We start from the raw sequence: 21,890 nt of genomic DNA, 5'->3' as shown, positions 1-21,890 counted from the left end.
CCAGACTGGGGTTCAAGTACTGCTCAAACTCGTTACTTCCTCTGGTCGCTGCAACCTCACCATCCTTGTGAGCTAAGGATGGGGGGGGGTAAGGGGGGGGACCTATAGGTCTACCTGCAGCAGCCATTGCCTGGCCCAACCTAATCATATGCAGATATGGTTAGTCTCTAGGGCATTGTCCTGTTTGCTATGGTCATGCCATTGTCCCTTGCCTCTGCCATTCCTGAGCAGCCTTTAAAACTTTGAAAAGGATGATGGTTTGTATTCCTGTATGAACACCCTCTTAATGAGAGAATGCCTTGATGAAGTCATTGAGCTTCAGTACGGCATTTCATTCCCGTGCTGAAACTTGGTGACGGGCAAGAGGGCTCTCGAACTTGGGGAAATTGCTCCCCCAGTTCGAATCTAAATTTCTCTCTTTTACCTTTTTCTTTTTCTCAATATTACTAAGACCTTATCCTAATTTCACAAACTTTCTTTAGTCTTGCTTTCCAAACTCTATGAGAAAAATTTCCCTCATATGTGTGTATATATTATGTACATATATTTATTATTTTTTTTTTTTTTCTGTTCTCCTATGGCTTGGATCTTTTTACATCCATTGTAGCCCCGCCGGGGATGTTCATACATCCTTTATTGCTGCCTGCTTTGATGAGTATGAGGAGGTATCACGGTTGGGAGGTGTTTGCATTCAAAGCTATATGTGAGAGTATTGGATGATTTCAGCCATCCCGAAGATGGTTTGGACCTTTTTGGCGGAACTATTCTCAAGTGTTGGGTCTTCGGAATCCAGGGGGATCCAATGCTTGGGGTAGGACTCTCGGCTTTTGGCCGGAAGCCCGTCATTATAGATATGGGGAGGATGATTCCATAATTTCTTGGTCTCAGTCCTAACAGGCGGGTTCAGCTTACACCTGTGCCTCTATATCTGTTTTGATGCTATCCTTCGGGTAGGGTATGGAGTGGACCATCTGGGAAGTATACTCTCATTGTGCCGATAGTGGAGAGTGCAAATTTCCTTTCCAACGTGTGATGGCCTAACATTCTCGAGCAGGTACATCAAACTAACTCTTTTCTCTCTCTTTAGTATAATGGATTCTTTAAGGAACGAACCCCCATCCCCTGGATACGCTGACTCTCCCCCGGCACTGTTGACGACCTCTGCTAATGTGATAAGGGATAGCTCTGTTGATGACCTCGGAACGGGAAAGGACCATTCTACTGATATTTCTAAATCGAGTAATTTGGGTAACACGAGGAAACTTCGAATCCTCCATGTTACACAAATTTCAATAGAAACAAATTATGATGATCTATGTAAAGCATTTGAATGCTATGGATGCATAAAAGAAATAAGGATGAAACTTGAAGCTGAAACTTGGGATTCATGGATATCTTATAGTAGTTATGACGAAGCATTTAGTGCAATAAGTAATTTGAATAATATTAAAATTAATAACTTGAATGTCGCGGCTGCTCTCTGCGATAAGGTACCAAAAGATTTAGATGTGTACAGGCCTGCCGATTGGTTGGAAAAAGACGCAGATTTAGTCATGCCCTCCCAGAGAAATCCAAAACCACCGATGTGGCTTATAGCTGAATCAAAGGGGGTTACAGGGAATTATTTTAAAATATGCAAATTGATTCAGAAAAAAGTAGGAACTATTGCACCAGGCGATATATCTCGTTTCGGAAAAAATAGTTTCCTTATCCACGCCAAATCCAGTACACAGTCGGTAATATTGTCCAATATGAAAATAAGTAATGATGACATTAAGTTAGATGTCAAACCCCACCTAAATTTTAGCTACGGAAGGGGTGTAGTTTTTAACAGAGATCTATATGATTTTACAGAGGAGGAGATACTGGCCATGTGTCCATTAAATGTATGGAAAGTTCATAAAGTCCCAGGTACATCAATGATAATCCTTACGTTCCAGGATGCTGATGTACCTTTTCATATTATAATCGAGAACGAAAGGATTAAAGTAAGACCCTTCAAGCAGAAGCCATTGCAATGCTTTAATTGTTTTAAATTTGGGCACCCGTCCAAAGTTTGCAAAAATGAGATGTGTGGTATTTGCTCCAAATCTTACCATGGAGAGTGTGCACATGGAGCCAGGTGTTTAAATTGCAGCTCGAATCACAAATCCACAGATAAGATCTGCGAGCTATATAAGTTGGAGGAAGCTGCCCTCAACAAATCAAACTTAGAACACATAAGTGTGACCCATGCCAAAAGACTATTAAATAAATCAAATACATATGCTAAGGCATTAAAATCAAACCAACCTAGCGCTGCCAATAGCTAAAAAAAAATTATACTATCTGACAAAATGTCAAATAACGAGGTAACCTTATCACCTCCTGAGGCTTTACCACGGTGTATTAACACTAGGTCATTGCCCATTGCTGTACTGCCTTCAGCCGCCATTACAAAAAGTAATACAAACCTCTCTCAGGCCATGTCCTTGCCTGATCTGATGGAGGTTCCACTTAAGACTAACTTACCTGATGCACCTGTTGTGGGAAAGGTGCAAAAACCTCGAATCCCACCATCTATTAATCGCAAAAGAGAGAGACCTCCATCTCTCTCCCCACCCTCCATTAGAAACGTTAAGGTTATGACATCAAATAAATTTGATGTTTTGTCTTTTGATGTTTCTAATGAACCAGAAGATGGACTGAATAAATCAGAAATTCAAGTTGAGGTCCACCATCCACCTCAACAAATAGATAAAAAGAATACAAAGAAAAACACAAATGTAAAACCCAACATAACAAGACCACCTCTGAAGAAACCTACTGGTAATAATGTTAAATTAAAAACTGCTAATGGGAAGACCTCATCCAAGATGTCTTCCAGAAATAATCCATAGTTTTCTCCTCCATTTTGCAATGGAACTGTCAGGGTTTGAGGGCGAAATATGAAGAACTTAAGCTCCTAATTCATGAGCATTCCCCCAGAATTGTATGTCTACAGGAAAGTATGCTTGATTCCAACACTCCTAGTCCTCGAGAGTATGTTAGCTATAGAACACCATATAATCAACAAGCAGGGAGCCATGGCGGAAGTCTCATGTACATTCGTCGAGATGTTCCCCAAATACCCATGTCTATACGTACAACCCTGCAGGCAGTTGTTGTACAAATTGATATAGGGAGAAAATATTCAATATGCTCTCTGTACTTACCTCCAAATGATAATATTTTATATGATGATTTAGCAGAGGTCATTCAACAACTCCCTCAACCTTTTCTCTTACTGGGAGATATGAATGGTAGACATCCTTTATGGGGTGATATTTTGGCCAACACAAGGGGCAATATTATCTCATCAATTGTGGAGGTGGAGAATGAGGATGTGGGACTCCTTAATACAGGAGAGCCCACACACTTTCATGTTCAGACAGGTACTTTGTCATGCATTGACCTTTCAATTGCAAGCTCTAACTGCCTTCTTGATTTTGATTGGAGGACATTAGATGATTGGCATACTAGTGATCATGCACCAATCATTATAAACACCAACAAGGGTCCGCCTTTGCAAAGATCGCCACGTTGGAATCTAGACAAGGCAGACTGGGTTAAATTTTCCGAGCTAAGTGAAATCGAAGGGAGAGCAGAACAGTTTGAAAGTGTTGATGATACCATAGACCTACTGAATGGAACTCTTCATACATCAGGAGTCAATTCAATTCCCAAAACAACAGGGTTATTCAAACGACGACCAGTCCCGTGGTGGTCTTCAGAACTAACTGCACTCCACAGAGCCACAAGAAGATCTCTAACACGATTGCGTAGACGCAGAACTGATGAGAATTTAACTATGAACAAGAAATGTAGAGCACAGTTCCGTCGTGCCATGAAAGAAGCAAGGCGCCAGTCATGGATGTCTTTTGTTTCCTCCATTAACAGCAGAACACCACCATCTTCTGTGTGGAGGAAAGTAAAAAAGTTAGCTGGCAAATTCACCCCCAACTCACCACCAGTGTTGAAGGTGAATGGCCAGTATGTAACTGAAGCAAATGAAGTTAGCAATGCCATGGCTAATCATTTTTCAAATGTATCCAGCAAGTGTGAAGGAGCCCCTGGTCACCAGTATAGGAGCACTGAAGAAAAGAAAATTTTAAATTTTGCAACAAGAAGGGAAGTCGTATAATTCTCCTTTCACTGAAAGAGAATTTGATTCCGCACTTGCTCATTGCAACGATACAGCCCCTGGACCCGATGGAATTCCATATGCAATGATTAAACATGTACATTTTAATACAAAGCTATTTATTTTAAGCATTATTAATAGAATATGGCATGATCATAGTTACCCAAGTGTTTGGGAACTAGCCATTATTTTAGCCTTTTTAAAACCCGGTAAAGACAAGTTTTTAGCAGCAAACTATAGTCCTATTGCATTGACATCTTGTTTATGTAAAATCATGGTGAAGATGGTCAATGCAAGGCTGATATGGCCCCTTGAAAAGAAAGGTATTTTATCACCGATTCAATGTGGATTCCGAAAAATGCACTCAACGACTGATGTGTTGATACGACTTGAGTCTTCTATTTGTGAAGCCTTTGCTTCCAAACAGCACCATGTTACAGTATTTTTTGACCTTGAAAAGGTATATGATACCACATGGAGATATGGTATTCTTAAAACCATTCATGAATTGGGATTGAGAGGAGAGCTGCCACTATTTATTCAGGCATTTCTTTCACGTAGAGTTTTTCAAGTGAGAGTGGGGGAAACTCTATCAGAGTAAGTGCCAGGAAGGAGTTCCTCAGGGTAGTGTGCTGAGTGTAACCCTTTTTGCACTAGCAATTAATGGGATATCCTCAGCCATTCCCCAGGATGTTCTCTCAACATTATTTGTGGATGATCTCTCAATATCATTTGCTGGCACTAGAATGGCAATGGTTGAGAGAAAAATCCAACTCTCTTTTGATAAAATTATCCAGTGGGCTGACATGAATGGATTTAAGTTCTCGACAAGTAAAACTACCATTGTCCATTTTTGTCGTATCCGGGGAGTACATCCAGACCCGGATATATACATTAAAGGTCAACGGATACCATGTGTATCGGAAACCAAATTTTTAGGTTTGATATTTGACTGTAGACTTACATGGGTTTCTCACCTAAAAGTGCTAAAAGCTAAATGTGTTGAAGCTCTGAACATCTTAAAAGTATTGTCCCATACATCATGGGGGCAGACCGCAATACTATTTTAAAAATATACAAGGCCTTGATTTTTTCTAAAATTAGTTATGGTTATGAGGTATATTCTTCAGCCACCCCAAGCCGGTTAAAAATATCAGACTCGATACATCATGCAGGTATTAGATTGTCTACTGGAGCTTTTAAAACCTCGCCTATCCCAAGTCTCCTTGTTGATGCTGGAGAGTTACCTCTAGACCTTTACCGAATGTCTTCCATTCTTCGGTATTGGTTTAGATTGCAAAGACTCCCTAACTCTCTAGCCTTTCAGACTGCAAGCCTTGTAAGACACGCATCATACTTTGAGTTGCACCCAAAATCTCCTCAACCTTATGGCTTTCGGGTGAAACGATTATTAAATAGTCTGGATATAATTAGAAATAAGGTACTTCCATTCAAGGTATCATCAACGCCTCCATGGAAGTTACCAGAGATATCTTTTTGTAAATATTTTATTGGAGATAAGAAGAATATGTCAGACCTAGAAGCCAGGTTTCTTTTTAATGAACATGTTAAAGAACATAGAGGATCAACTTTTATCTATACTGATGGCTCCAAATCTGATGCTGGCGTTGGATTTGAAGTACATAGTAATGGTTTTAATTGTAGAGGTGCACTTCCTCTGACCGCTTCCATATTTACTGCCGAACTGTATGGCATATTAACCGCTATTGAGAAAATAGCGTTGGAGAAGGAGGGTAATTTTACAATTTTTATTGATGCAAGGAGTGTCCTTCAAGCTATGGAAGTTTTTAATTCTAATAACCCTCTAGTTTTAAAGATTTTAGAATGGCTCTTCCTTATTGGACGGAGAGGTATAACAGTTCAATTTTGTTGGGTTCCAGCACATGTAGGTGTGTCCGGGAATGAGAAGGCAGATTCACTGGCTAAGGAGGCTGCATCCGAGTTGCTGCCAAGAAGGTATCCTATTCCCTGTAATGATTTCTTACCTGACATCAAGAAATTGGTTTGCAATAAATGGCAACAGCAATGGGATAGTCAAGATGGCAATAAAATGAGGGAAGTAACAAATGACATATCTCCTTGGAGGTATAATATGATGCCCCGAAAATGGGAGACGTCTCTTTGTCGTCTCCGTATTGGTCACACTCGGTTGACACACGAGTTTCTGCTGAAGGGCCAACACCAACCGTATTGTGACAACTGTTTAGTACCTCTAACAGTAAGGCATTTGTTGACCGAATGCCCCAATTATAACAACTTGCGGAATAGATATTTGTTTGAGGCTCGAGGTGAGGGTGGCAGGTTCATCCTTGCCAAGATTCTTGGAAATGATGTGTCCTACCATCCAAGTGGCATTTTTAGATTTCTTTCAGAAGCAGGTCTTCTGAAAAATATTTAACTTTTATTACATTCAATTTTTATGATTTTAATTGAATACTCTTTAATTTTTTATTTTTGTATACATAAATTAAATGTTACCGGCGTCAATGACCTTAGATGTCAGGATGCCTGAAAACCAAATCATTCATTCATTCCTGAATGAACAAACATCTTGAGCAAAATTCATGGAAGGCATAATGTAGAGCATCTATAAAATACATTATTTTACTGTGAAAAACACTTATCAAATTTTACAAACATTTTCCCTTAGCAATTCAGTGGTAAATAATAAAAATAAGAAGTCATTAAATGGTTAAAGCCAAACAAGATTCCTTGGAAGTAGCTGATATCAGAATATAATCCTTGTTACCTAATGAACATGTAACTAAAGTAATGCATGAATTATAGTATATAAAAATTCTCCAAAATAATATCCAAGATAAAGTAACAATGTTAACCAATGTGAGAAAGGTACCAGGTTTAAAAGGTGTGCCTTAGCTAACTGGCTGTGATTATGAATGAGGTAGTTCCTTTATCTGAAAGGTTGTGCAGGTTTTGATATTAAAATGCTTATAATTACATTTTCATGCATGAAATTCAGTGTAATATGCATGTTCAATTATTTTAAATATCTTTTTCTTTTCAGATACGAAGAGAGCTAATGAACTCCAAATGCAGAGGAGAGGAGGAGAAAATGCTGGTTGAATAGAGTTGTTATTGTTACTTTTAAAGAATATTTACAATTACATTTTTATTTAACCTTGAGTAAAATATGCAAAGTTCAAAATAAGGAGTTCCTAGTTCTGGGGAGGTGTTGTGTGCTACACAGGAACTTTCCCATAAAGACTAGAATAGGGAATTAAATACAACATCATATACCAAAGATAGAGCCAGAACCATATCTGCAAAGACTAGAACAGAGAATCAAATACAACATAATATACCGAAAATATACCCAGGAACTTTTCGGTAGAGACTAGAAAGGAATCAAATACAACATAATATACCGAAGATAGACCCAGGAACTTATCTGCATAGAATAGAACAGGGAATCAAATACAACATATTATACCGAAGATAGACTCAGGAGCTTTTCTGTAGAGACTAGAATAGTGAATCAAATGCAACAATATATCAAAGATAGACACAGGAACTTTTCTCTAGTGACAAAAAAAGGGAATCAAATGCAACATAATATACCAAAGATAGACCCAGAAACTTTTCTGAAAAGACTAGAATAGGGAATCATATACAACATGATATACCGAAGATAGACCCAGGAACTTTTCTGTAGACTAGAACAGGGAATCAAATGCAATATAATTTACCAAAGATAGAGCCAGGAACTTTTCTGAAAAGACTAGAACAGGAAATTAAATACACTACAACAATACACTGAAGATAGACCCCGGAACATTTCTTTAGAGACTAGAACAGGGAATCATATATATCATAATATACCGAAGATAGACTCAGGAACTTTTCTGTAAAGACTAGAACAGAATCAAATGCAACGTAATATTGTATACCAAAGATAGATCCAGGAACTTTTCTGCAGAGACTAGAACAGGGAATCAAATGCAACAATATACCGAAGATAGACCCAAGGTCTTTTCTGAAAAGAATAGAACAGGGACCCAGAAACTTTTCTATAGGGACTAGAACAGGGAATCAAATATAACAATATACCAAAGGTAGACCCAGGAAGTTATCTGTAAATAGAACAGGGAATAAAATAAAACAACATTTACCGAAGATAGACCCGGGACCTTTTCTGTAGACTAGAACAGGGAATCGAATACGACGTAATATACTGAAGATAGACCCAGGAACTTTTCTGAAAAGACTAGAACAGGGAATAAAAAACAACAATGTATCGAAGATGGACCCAGGAATTTTACTGTAGAGACTAGAACAGGGAATCAAATGCAACATAATATACCGAAGATAGACCCAAGATCTTTCCTGAAAAGAATAGAAGAGGGAATCAAATACAACATCATTTACCAAAGATAGACCGAGGAACTTTTCTGTAGACTAGAACAGGGAATCAAATACAATGTAATATACCGAAATAGAACCAGGAACTTCTCTGCAAAGACTAGAACAGGGAATCAAATACAACATAATATACTGATGAGAGACCCAGGAATTTTCTGTTGAGAATAGAACAAAAATAAATGCAACATGATATACCAAAGAAATACTATCTTAGCTCCCTTAGCTCCTAGGTAAAAACTTGCAAAGCTAACGCCCTTTAAAGCGTCAAAAGTAACCCCACGTTTTCACCCGACAACACCACTCTATCGATGCAAGACCACCATTTCTCAAGATACTGAGGCAGCCTTGTTGTTAGGCCCTTATCTTTCATCCACTTGTACATACAATTCTGGCTTGTCTCATATGCCCAGGGATCCTTGGCATTGCTCTCCTCATAAGAATTTTCTGAGAATTCCCCTATTATTCTGACACTGTTCGGACTTCCTCAGGTGTGGCTGCTTGTCATAGCACAATCGCGTTGCCAAAGACTAGTCTTTACTGTTTCCACTCATGTGTCTACATTACACGTCAACAATGTGAATCACTGTACCTCAGCGTACGTAGGCGGGAGTGTGTGTATGATTAGCCAACCCTGCATGTGCTGACATCACAGAACAGGCCAACATTTCAGCGTGTGAAAGTATCTCTCCGCGCAATGACTAAGACGTCATTTCACATTCAACGGATGTACAACCTGACAGTGAAATCCCCCAAGCATGTAGATGTTGCTTGCGAATGTTTGCGTCAATCCAGGTTGACTATACCAGGTAAATGGATCGCATTTACCTCATTTAGATCCTATTTATCCATCCACAAGATGTCAAAACAATGACAAACTTGCTAATTTACCAAACTCTATGCAAGCTGATATTTTGACTACAGTATTGTTCATACTGGTAACGAGAGCACACACCACTTATATACCAAAAGCTTTCTTTCAGGTCTTTTTTAATATTGGAATCAGGAGAGGAAAAGGTTGCCAGAGAACTTAAAACCCCTTTTGTTCCAACACGAAGTACTTACCTCGAACTACTTTCTTTGGAGTATCTGGGATCTCCTCCCATCCGACCAGAATTTTGTGTAGTATACCCTACTCCCGTTTTCAATGCGGGGCATCTATGGCGGAGTGATACGCGCCCAGAGACGACCCAGGGTCAGAGAGCATGCTTGCTCAGGTCTCGCTCTCCAGTAAGTTTCTGGTCGCGTCGGCGTTAACACCCCGACGCTCTCTCTTAACTCAGTGCGACCCTTTGTGTCTCACGCGGTCCTTTTGTGTGTTTCCCTATCCTTTCCCTCTGTGTTCTTGTGTCTCGTGGTGTATTACTAGTGCGTTATGGAGCATCTCCGTCGTTGCCCTGGGCCTGTGGCCGGCAAATCGTGTGGCGCTTTCCTCTCTGGCCGGCAAATCGTGTGGCGCTTTCCTCTCTAAGCCCGAAGTTGACCAGCGCTCCTTGTGTTCGTCGTGTAGGGGCAGTGTGTGTTCCCTTACAGCCAAGTGTCCGGAGTGCGAGTCCTGGAATGAAGTGCAGTGGGTGCGGTATAGCACTAAGAAGAAGAAGGACTCTCGACGGTCCCCTAGGAAGTCCAGTTTCTCTTCTCCTCGCTTCGCCCGGCGTCCCGTCGGACAGTCTCTCTCTGGCATCTTCCCCTACGCAGAGTAGGGGTCGAGGTAAGTCTGTTGCGCTGAAGCGGCCTGTGGCCCTTCCCCAGGAGTCTGATTTACCTGACAGTGGGATTATGTCTTCGGTCCAGGCAGGGGGGGGGTGTGTATCCGGGGGACAGAGCCCTGGTGACAGCAGGTCCAGTCTCGTTGGACGATCCGATGTGGGGTAAAACGGCAACAGTCTCCTCTCCCGCCTCTTGGGCAGGTTTTTCAGGTGCGTCAGCAGCCGAGGGTGCCGCCGAGAAAGACGACTCGCTGCCATCAGACACCCTCGGGTGGGCCCCTCCGAAGACGCCCTTCAGATCGCCCCTTAGGACAGAAGGGGAGTTTGAGACCTGGTTCCCCAGCGAGGAGCTCCCCCGCTCCCCTCCAACGCCTTCAGCTACGTTCCCGGCGGACTTCATGGAGCCTTCGTCGCCGACCGAACCCCATGCAGAACCACCAGCAACGTGGCAAGATTCAGGCCCTCCAACGAGGTCCTACAGGTCTTTGGGCTCCTCGGTCGAGGCCTACTCCTACTCGTCGGAAGACGGAGCCCCGAGAGACCATAGGAGACGACGAGATAGGTCCCGCAGGAGAAGATCTTGATCGCGCTCCCATTCATGCTCTCGCCATGGGAGGAGACGTTCCGGATCCCCCAGGAGGAAGTTCAGGAAAAGTCTTTCGCCGGAGGAGGAATGGGTGCGAGTCTCCATTCCCCGTAGCCAACTCCTGGAGGTTGCAGCAGTCGCGGGCACCTCGGGATGGCGCCCCAGGCCCTGCTCACTGGTAGGCTTTGTCGACAAAAGGAAGTATGACCGACGGAGGGACTCGTCTCATCAGGCACCAAGGGACAGGCATAAGTCCGCGAAGGTTCCGACTCCACCCGACCAGCGGGGAGAGTCGCCCCTTCGGTCTGGCAGCGGCGTCCCGGCGTCACGATCTTCGATGAGTCGTCCAGAACGGGAGAAACACCTTTCCGCAGATCCATGGTCCGCCAGAAGAAGAGATAGAACCAGGACGGAGGCCTCCGTTCCAGCGGCGATGCCTGTCCTACTGCCTGAAGCGAAGGAACTAGACCACTCCAGGAGGATGCCTCCCCCCGTTGGAGGTCCTTCGTCACGGGAACTGGGGCCCCCAACGGAGAAGGTAGAGGACGGGGAAGAAGGTTCACCAGAGGAGGTTTCCGCATACAGGAGAGTGATAGGCCTCATCCGACGGCACCATAGGCTGGACGAACCGGAGCCCTCTACTGACGAGGTCTGGCTCTCGAGCCTCGACAGGTTGGTGGATGCGCCTGTACAACAGAGGCCCTCGCTAGCCCTCTCTTTGGCAAGGGATGTGAAGCTAGGATTGGCGCACGTTAGCAAGGTCGTGGCCAACCATGCTGAAGCCCCCAAGAACCAGAGCGCATCTAGACTTCTCCAGGGCCTGAAGACGCAGTCCCGATCCTACCTCCCGGAAGGACGCCGCGCGGGGGCCTGGGCAGTAGAACCAGCAGTCGCCATCTTGGGACAGGGTGCAGCAGAGGAGAGGGCTACCACGGCACCGGTTTGTTTTTCCCCCGCGGAGACTGCCATGATGGAGGAGCTGTCTAGGGACTTGATCCACATGTCATCGTGGCTGGATTGGTGGGCCTTCACGCTGGTAGGATTCCAGTCCGCGCATGACCTCGCAATTCCGGAAAATCAGGCCTTGCTGAAGGAGCTGATTAGCTCGGGAGGTAAGGCCCTGAAGTTCCTTTCCCATCAGTCGATAACACAAACCGCCAACTGGATTCTGAGGAAGAGAGAGACAGTGCTCAGCAGGCTTGTAAGGAGGCTCCCCGACAGGGAAGCGAGGTCCCTGAGGAGCGAGTCAGTTTTCCCCCTCAAGGAAGTGGAAGAGACGGTGGAGAGGGTGAGGAAACTAAAGGGTGTGGCGAAACCCAGGCCCCCACCAGCAAGAAGACCTACCCATAGAAGAGCTAGCTCCGTCTGACATACCTCTCCCTCCTCGCGCCTCACCTAACCAGCCCAGGAGAGACGCCCCTATCACATCCTGGCAGCAACCTTCGCAGCCCTCCCGTAGGGGAACGTCGGCTGCGCAGTCAGCATTCAGGCCCTCCTATTCAGCCGCCAGAAGAGGTCGTTTGGGCCGCGCCTCTCGAAGGAGATAGGGAGAGAGGCCCCCTACTCCTGTCGAAGCTTCAGGTGGGGGGGATGCCTCAAACATTCTTGGCAAGCATGGCGGGACCACGGATCGGACCCGTGGACCGTGACAGTCCTGAAAGAAGGGTACAGGTTGCCCTTCCTTGTGGACCCCCCACCTCTGATACCAGATCTACAGGCGGAATGGTTAGCACCGAAAGACCCCTTGAGAAGGACGGCCCTGCAAGAAGAGGTCTCTGCTATGCTGGCGAAAGGGGGCAATGGAACAAGTCAAGAACCCAGGTCTAGGGTTCTACAGCAGACTCTTCCTGGTGGAGAAAGCGACAGGGGGCTGGAGACCGGTCATAGACCATTCAGGCCTCAACAAGTTCGTGTGCAAGACCGACTTCAAGATGGACACTCCGAAGTCGGTCCTAGTGGCCTTGAGGGAAGGAGACTTCATGATGTCCATAGACCTCAAAGACGCATACTTCCAGGTCCCTGTCCACCCCTTCAGCAGGAAGTACCTAAGGGTGAAATGGGGTACCCAAACATTACAGTTCAAGACCCTCTGCTTCGGTCTGTCCACAGTCCCTCAGGTCTTCACGAGGATCTTCACGACAGTCTCAGCCTGGGCGCACTAACAGGGCATCCGCCTGATTCGGTACCTGGAGGGCTGGTTGTTGCTTTCAGCCTCAGAGGAAACCCTGAGGGGCAAGGCGCGAAGCTCCTACAGTTCTGCAATGTCCTGGGTATCACCATCAACCTGGAGAAGTCCCAATTGATACCCTCCACCAGGATGACCTACCTCGGGATGGTCCTGGACTCCCGGTTGGCGAGAGCATTCCCTTCCGCGGAAAGACTGGACAACCTGAGTCAGATCCTATGGCGCTTCCTGTCGGGTCAGCCCAGGAGAGCCAAGGACTGGCAGAGACTGATAGGTCACCTCGTGTCATTGGAGAAGCTAGTCCCACAGGGGAGACTCAAACTCAGGGGAGTACAGTGGAACCTGAAGGAGGCTTGGAACCAGAGAGACTCCCCGCACAAGGTGATCCCAATGTCCCCGGAAACGAAGGAGGTTCTCGAGTGGTGGCACGACACTTCGAACACCCTCAAGGGGATGCCCTTCGCGGCCGATCCTCTGGAGATGCTCCTGTTCACGGCTGCATCAAAGGAGGGTTGGGGTACTCATCTCCTCAACAGCACAGCGAGAGGAAGATGGGGAACAGAGAAGAACCTGTACATCAATGTGCTGGAAATGATGGCAGTGCAAAGGGGATGCCTAGAGTTCGTTCAGAAGCTCCGGGGAAACACCGTGGCACTGATGTGCGACGCCACGGTGGTGGCCTACATAAAGAAGCAAGGAGGACTAAAATCGAGGGAGTTGTGCGGCCTCAAGGAGTTCCTGGAATGGGCCGAAAGGGAGCAGATCAAGATCTCGGCCAGGTTCATTCCAGGGAAGAGGAACGTCCTGGCCGACGGCCTCAGCAGAATGGGTCAAGTGGTGGGGTCCGAGTGGTCCTTGCACCCAGAAGTGGCCAAGACCTCTTTGCCACCAGACTGAACGCACAGCTCCCCGTGTTTTGTTCTCCTGTGCCAGATCCAGGAGCGGCGTTCGAGAACGCCTTCCAGCATCCTTGGGACAACCTCGACATTTACGCCTTCCTTCCCTTCGGAATGCTCAGACAAGTCCTCAACAGGGCGAGGAGAGCGCACAACCTGTGGATGACTTTGGTAGCGCCCTGGTGGCCGGAGAGAGAGTGGTTCGCGGATCTAAAGGAACTGGCGCGCCTTCCACCTTGGCCCCTTCCGGACAGGTCAGATCTCCGGCAACCACACTTTCAAAGGTTCCACGAAAACCCTCGGTCCCTCTGCCTTCACGCGTGGAGGTTATTGAGCGTCTCCTGAGGAAGGAAGGGTATTAGGCGAAGACCGCAACGAGGATGTCGGGTTACTGAGACGGTCGTCAGCTGCAGTGTACCAGGCTAAATGGGCGACCTTCACGAAGTGGTGCGTCGCAAAGAACATCAAGCCGTTGAAAGCCTCCATCCCGGAGATAGCTGACTTCTTAGTCTATCTCAGGGACGAGGTAAATATGTCCATCCCAGCCATTAAAGGAGTCTGAGCCGCCATAGGACAAGTCTTCCTTCTGAAGGGCATCGACCTAGGTTCCTCCAGACACATCTCGATGCTAATCAAGAGCTTCGAGCAATCATGCCACCCTCAAGCGGTTAGAGTGCCCCAATGGGACGTGGTTAGGGTCCTAAAGATGTTGGAACCTCCCTTCGAATCCCTAAAGGACATCTTAGACAAGGAGCTCACCCTCAAGACAGTTTTTCTGTTAGCACTGGCATCGGCAAAACGGGTAGGGGAGCTGCATGGACTTTCATACGAGGTGTCACACTCGAAGGGGTGGCGTGAAGCTACCTTCGAGTTCGTACCGTCCTTCGTGGCCAAGACCCAGAACCCAGCAGTCTGGGACCCCAAGTTCGAAGGCTTCTCGGTGCCGGCAATCCCACGTACAGACAACCCAAAGGACTTGCGGTTGTGCCCTGTCAGAGAAGTACGGAAGTACTTGGAGAGGACACTCAGGCTTAGACCCGAAATCAAGAGTCTGTTCGTTTCTTCAGGTTTAGTGAAGAAACCAGTCTCAAAAACACGATCTCGTTCTGGCTACGGCAAGTGATCATAAGAGCCTACAGTAGTGCAGGGATGCCTAGACCCCACGAAATCAGAGGTCTGAGTACTTCGTTGGCCTTTGAAAAGAACATGGCAGTCGGCAAAATCCTGTGGGCAGGTACTTGGGCCAATCAGTCAACCATCACAGCTCACTACTTGAAGGAATGCTCGAGGAGGTCCTTGGACGGATTCTCTCTCGGTCCCGTCATTTCAGCGCTTCAAAAGATTTCAAGGTGTAGCTCCAGGGTAACCACGTGCATTAAGTCCAAGAGACACAGGTTCCTTCCTTACCCCCCTGTTCCCTTATTACCCTCCCTGAAATGGCACTAAACCCTTTAACTGCCAGGGCATACATCGTCAGTGAATGGATACGTCTCCGAAGATTTTTTCAGAGGTGAGTTACTTGGACACTAAGATAGTTTTTTGGGTAATTTTCCCTATTTCTCATGTTTTCTCTTGAAGGGTCAGCAGAACCTAGCCTCCTATCTAGGTTCCCCCCTTTTCTCTCCTCATCACGGTCTTTGGGTCCTGTGGTAGACTCCCACCTCCTATGGTATAAGTCTCCTAAGAAAGTAGTTCGAGGTAAGTACTTCGTGTTGGAACAAATCACAAATTTTAAGTAATTTGTATTTTTCCTAAGTACTTACCTCGAACTACTTTCGGGTTATGGCCCGCCTATCCTACCCCGAGTGCCTTACAGGACTTAATAGAAACCTATCTGACAAAACTTACTGGAGAGCGAGACCTGAGTAAGCATGCTCTCTGACCCCGGGTTGTCTCTGGGCGCGTATCACTCCGCCAAAGATGCCCCCCATAGAAAACAGGAGTAGGGTAAACTACACAAAATTCTGGTCGGATGGGAGGAGATCCCAGATACTCCTAAGAAAGTAGTTCGAGGTGAGTATTGTTAGGAAAAATACAAATTACAGTACTTAAAATTTGTGATTTTTGGCAAGTGGTACCCCTGTCCACAAACCCTGAAGTACCAGCTTAAAAACATCACATTCACACCCCTTGTAGGAGACATTTTAAGTGGCCTTCCTCAGAGAGGTCTTTTTAGTTTTATAGATATAGTTCTGAGTGAGTAACATGCTGCTCCCTCTCATGCTTATAGAGGTGGAGAGCAATATCAGAGGAGTGACTATTGTTCCTCCCAATCTTCATCTGTCTACTCTTCTCATCCTTCCTGGAATGGTAACATAAAGTAAGGATCTTCATGTAAGAGTTAAGTCTTCTGTTGTTCCGAAGACATAACCACACTATATGCTTAAACAGAGCCGAATCAAAATCACTATTGATGACTCACCGGACCGTGTTACGTGTGCAGGCCCAAGCTTGAGGTTCAGGCATCTGGGTATGAAACCACCCAATTCTTGTATAATTATGAGCCTTATTCGTTGCTTGGACAGTTTGAGTAAAGAAACTCCACTCGTACAAGTTGCAAGTAAGCCTTGCTCCACAGATACGATTTTCCCATAATGGTCAAGTGCGAAACTGTTTTGATGTTTCGCTATCTAACCAGAGGCGAAACACTAGGCTTGGTTAATAATCAAGTCTCAACTTGAGAATTCGCATAAGTCTAGCAGATCCTCGATACTACTCCCTCTGGATTCTAAGGCTCACCCGAGCCCTCTCCCTATTGATCCTGACGCTGCTAATCTGGAAGTTGCTACTATGTTTGCCCTCCAGTTGTTCCTGGCTGTATTCTCAAGGGGTGTGACACTGTTTTCTTCAGGTGTAGCAAACAACTGTCCCCCTAGAGGTGTCTTTTCCTTGATTAACTCAAACATGGGGATTTCCCCATAGTCCCCACTTGCATTACTTGCTACAGCAAATGAGGAGAACCAGTCTCTTATGAGGAAAGCTACAGCTTTGAGGATGTCTACTGCTCAAAACCCTCCAAGAGAATCTTCCATGAAACAGCCAACCCAACAGAGATGTTTGTTAGCTCCTACCGAGTCCTAGCCCATCTTTCGTCAGAGAGGACACCCCTCCGGATGAAGGAGTTGCGGCCACAGTGGGGGAATGCCTACAGAGCCATTGAGACAGGTGGCAGTTTTGGGGCAGATCCCTGGACGGTAGAGGTTCTCCATTCAAGGTAAGAGTCCCATTCATAGACTGTCTGCCCCCTTTGGCTTGGATTTTGACAGACCAACCATTTAATTTGAAAGGCTGTACTAGAGACCACCTTCTACAAGAGGAAATGTCCAGGATGTTGGCCAAAGGGGCCATACAAGAGGTCTTAGATGACTCCAGCAACTCTTCCGGATAGAATAGCTTACATGGGAGCTGGAGAACCCAGCCACAGTTCTGGCCATTAGGAAGAACATCTTCCTGCTGACCACAGACCTCTGAAAGACGAATATTATTGGGTCCCAATACGTCCCAGATCAAGAAAGTATCTGAGGTTCCCTTTCAGAGAAAAGGTCTACCACTTGGTCAAGGTGCAGTGCTTTGGTCTCTTCCCTGCACCTCATGTCTTCACCAGAATCTTTGCTCTTGTTTCAGCCTGGGCTCATGGCTCCTACAGTATCTAAGACGACTGGCTTCTCCTAGCAGTCATGAACCCTGGTCATACGTCACAGGCATCTCCTCGACTTCTGCAGAGTTGTGGATCCAACTAAACCTAGAGAAATCCAGCCTCATTCCTCAACAATGTATCAGATAACTGAGTATGGAAATAGACAGCAGCCTTAAAGTCGGTGCCCCACAAAGTGCTGATGGATCTCCAGTTGTGGTTGAGACAGAACCTGCTAGCAGGCACACCCCTATAGGTTCCTCTTCCAAAGTTCCTTCTACTCTCTGATTCCTCTCACTAAGGGTAGGTTGCTCAACTTCGGAGGGAACAGATTTCAGGCCTGTGGTCACAGGCAAACAAGATCTTTCTTTCACATCAATTATCTGAAAATGACTTGTTAGGTTCTCCAACGCTGGACATGATTCAACTCACCTGAACACTAAACTACTGATGTATTGCTCCCCACTTCCGGACCCAGCATGATCATCTTATCGCCACCACACAAGTATCCAATGAATGTCTGTCATTTGCTTCCTGTAGATCTACATCAGAACATGCAGGTCCCAGTGGAAAGTAGCAGAGAATGTGGTCCATGGTCTGGGGTTAATCCCCATTGGTGACTTATCCCCACTTCCGAAGTCTATCTCCTGTTTACCCAACCTTGAATCAAGTAGCTACAACACCCACTACACTCGTACATGTGAACTAAATCCAAGCTGCAAGGGTAGTAAAAGGATAAATCTTTGGCCCACGACCAAAGAGATGGCAAAATTTAGAGTAATCCGTTTCAATGCAAAGGCACGTTGGCAACAAAAGCAGGACTACACTCTGGACCCAGCAACTGCGATGGCAGACGCACTCCAACAACCATAGGATGGACTGGACATCTACGCATAGTAGTAGCGTTCATTACTGAACACGAGATGTACATGTATACTTGCTTGAATAAAAGTTGGGTGTACCTTCATTCAGCTGGTACCACATAACCTTGTAGGAAATATAGATGGAAGCAGTCGAGGAAGAAGCCGCCTTCTTTTTAGTGTAAACAATACGCAGGCAGTATATTCTTGTTGCAGTCCGGGAGTGCACGTAGGTTGGTTGGTTTGTGAATAAATTCAGACCAAATAAGATGACCCAGGGTATTTCACAAAATCTAAGTGGACTTGGTAAGATAAAGGAAAAAATATGAATATTAGAAGAGGGTTTAAAGACAATCATACAGTAACTGTATGTATTTTATACAGTACAGTGCAATAAATATATTTTGAACCAATGTGACTCAACAAAAAAATTACAAGCATCGAATCATACTAAAAAAAAAAATTATTACGAGCCATTAATTAGCCTACCAGTCCTTTGTTGCCCAAGAGTTCAGCATCTTTCTGGGAAATATGTGTCTTCTGAGGCTTCTTCCAAAAACAAAACTGTGAAGCAAAAAAAAATATGTATAATGTATAAGTATGATTCAAATTAATGCATGTTCAGTAATCATCTTTTACAATACATTAAAGAAATTTATAGTAAGCTCTCCATGTCCGCAGGAGTTACGTAACAGATAAAACCACGAAAAAAAAGAAAAGAAAAAAAAAACGTAATAATGGTGCCATAAGGTGAACCAACTCATAATCCCACCGAAACAAATAACCACTGCACTGCCTACATGGTGTTAAATAACACACTAAACAATTCATTGTACATAGATTTCACATGGTTTCTATCATGGTATTGTAGTTTATCTTACTTTACAAAGGTAATTATACATTACTAACAGCAGTACAAGGTAGATAGCTATAATGAGTAAGTCGTCGTTATGCCACCCAATTTGTAACAACAAAATAATTCTCGCTGATACTTTAGTGTATATTACTATAATCTATGTACAGTACTATCACTAAGTACAGCTTAATTAGCTAAAGCGAGGTGACGGCACTCCTAAGTCATAGTTGTGAAGTCAACTCATGACGATTAGTTCATCACCTAATACATAGACCGTAACTGTATACACTACTGTATTTCATATACTGTACTGTAAATACGTTAAAGTTATTTTTCATAGAACATATGATTACCCTAAGACAATTAATAGAAAAAAAATAAACTACAGTTCATGTACAACACCAATAAACATTTACAAAGTTCTACATAGCAAAATTTTATGACCCATGAAGCAATCTTAAAGGCATAGTAGTAGCATTCCGTACTGAACACGAGATGTACATGTATACTTGCTTCCAAGTACACTGTACATAACAGGTATGTAACTCAATACTTTGTGATGAAGGATTCTGCAAAAGAAAGATAAAGTCAGCCTTGTGCTGGGAGGAAAACGTGCAGCAGTCCTAAATAAGATAATGCTGTGAAGAATAGAAATTTAGACAGTATACATGCTTACATACCAGTTTCATCCATGTTTCAGACTTCCCTGGCTTGTACCTCCTCTTCTGGAATATCTCAAAGCTATGCAGGTTAAGTTTTTGCTGCATCATGGTACACAGAGCCTCACCCTTATTTTGATGTCTTTCAATGAGAAACATTACTTGAACTTCTCAAACCAATGTTTGCTACAGAGTTATATAGGGTCTTTACGTGGTCAGCTGTGGTTCATCTTGTGAGAAAAGGTGGAGCATACTTGTCTTCCTCTAGAATGATTAGTTCATCAGTGACGACTTTGCGATGCTGATCCTTTATTTTTCCATTTACATCATGGTCTTGTCCCTCGCCTTTAATACATCCTTTGCACTGGGTGCGGGAATTGCTGTCACCACAGCACGAATCTTTGCAGTTTGTTCCTCGTACCTCATGTTACTCCACTTCAGCCTTATTTGCACTTATCCAGTAGCGCTACCTTCTGTCCAGGAGTCATTACCTTCCTCTGCTGCTTAGATGTGGCTTGAAATGATGACAAAGCTATCTAAGGGGCTATAGCATGGGTTAAGAAAGAGTACTGTATTTGGTACTAAACAAACCCTATAACTATGTGATGACCAATGCAGTAAAACTTTGACATTCGGCCAAATGAGTGGTGCTATGCAGGGGAGGTTGTGCCGCGATGTGCAGGCAGCTGGAAAATTTAGTATTAACCAGAGCACTCTTAATCAAGATAACGCTGCGAAAGTCAGTAAAGAATGCATACTATCATTTAAAGTATTTCACGGATCCAAATGTGTGGATTATTGAGATAAAAAAGATCAAGGGATAATGGTGCAGTATAGGACTTTATCCCTGAAAATTTCACTTTTCAATAAAGGATCCATCATGAATTGTCACAACTGATTTAGGCTATGCTTATTCCCACATGACCAAAAAGTTCTTGGCTTATACTACGTAACATAATTAGTGTGAAATATTTAAAGTTATGTAACATAATAATAATAATCCAACATAACCCTTCCCTTGCTAAATGAGCAATGGTGAATGCTGCATGACATGAACGAATAATTACCTGTACACAAAAAATTAATTTGCAAAAAGTCAATGACTAAACAGAGGCACCTGTATAAACTACTACCTAGCTCTATCGTCATTACCATATCTTATCGTACCAACATTGTATTCACTACATAGTGGCCTGATTACATTCGTAGAGGTCCAAATCTGTACAGATTGGTCCATTGTTTGGATGGGATACCCACACGGTCACTCAGTAAATAAGACGAGACCCCACTTATGAAGATTGACTCCGTCAAAATACCGTATAGATAGCTCGTTCTTCATTAAGCGTAACCCAACCTTTTCTATAAAGGTTTGTTCCATGGGGAAGAGATTTAAACATTTCAGGCAATTAAGTTGCTGACTCCAGGGGGCTGAGGCTCTTGAAGGACTTCAATCTTTGTCTAAACACCCGGTGATCATAGAATTAGGTAAATACTTAATTCAAAACCTAATTAACTATAATGAACTTGGAGGTTGAGATAAACAATCTTCACACTTGTTAATTACGAGTGCAAACAAAGTCCTTCTTCTACGCTGGCTGAAGATAAGATGGTTTGTAGGCAAAAAATCAGAACTGGTTAGAACTGTCTTTTCAGTGGGTGACGTGTGATTTAGATAGCAGACGAATTCAGGTTCTATTAAACCTGATGTATTAGAGGCTAACCCCCAAGGGCTTACCTCATAAACAACAAATCCATACAATGCACGTTACTACACTAGCGCTAGGGAAGACACCTCATATTGGATTCCCTGTTGTAGCCTTTACAGGAAAGTCCTAAGGAATGACACAAAAGCCCAACCTCAAAAATGTCTAAAATAAAAATTCATACTGAGTGGACTGAAATTGTTGTCATCCACAATCTTCATCAAAGGTTCTAATAATAAAAA

General features: G+C 44.2%; 1 protein-coding gene across 1 annotated transcript in view; it reads left to right on the top strand.

Annotated features, from left to right (window-relative positions):
- Window positions 1–7,305, top strand: part of bys (Bystin) — a 77,099-nt gene extending 69,794 nt beyond the window's left edge. The window contains exon 10 of the mRNA XM_068358868.1: window positions 7,209–7,305. Within this exon, the coding sequence (XP_068214969.1) occupies window positions 7,209–7,271 (63 nt within the window). The 3' untranslated portion in view covers window positions 7,272–7,305. The remainder of the gene's footprint in view (window positions 1–7,208) is intronic.
- Window positions 7,306–21,890: the final 14,585 nt, after the last annotated feature.

Source organism: Palaemon carinicauda, chromosome 35 (assembly GCF_036898095.1).
Source record: "Palaemon carinicauda isolate YSFRI2023 chromosome 35, ASM3689809v2, whole genome shotgun sequence".
Lineage (NCBI taxonomy): Eukaryota > Metazoa > Arthropoda > Malacostraca > Decapoda > Palaemonidae > Palaemon > Palaemon carinicauda.
Note: the sequence above shows the minus strand (reverse complement) of the source record. Positions and strands in the feature narration are given on the sequence as shown.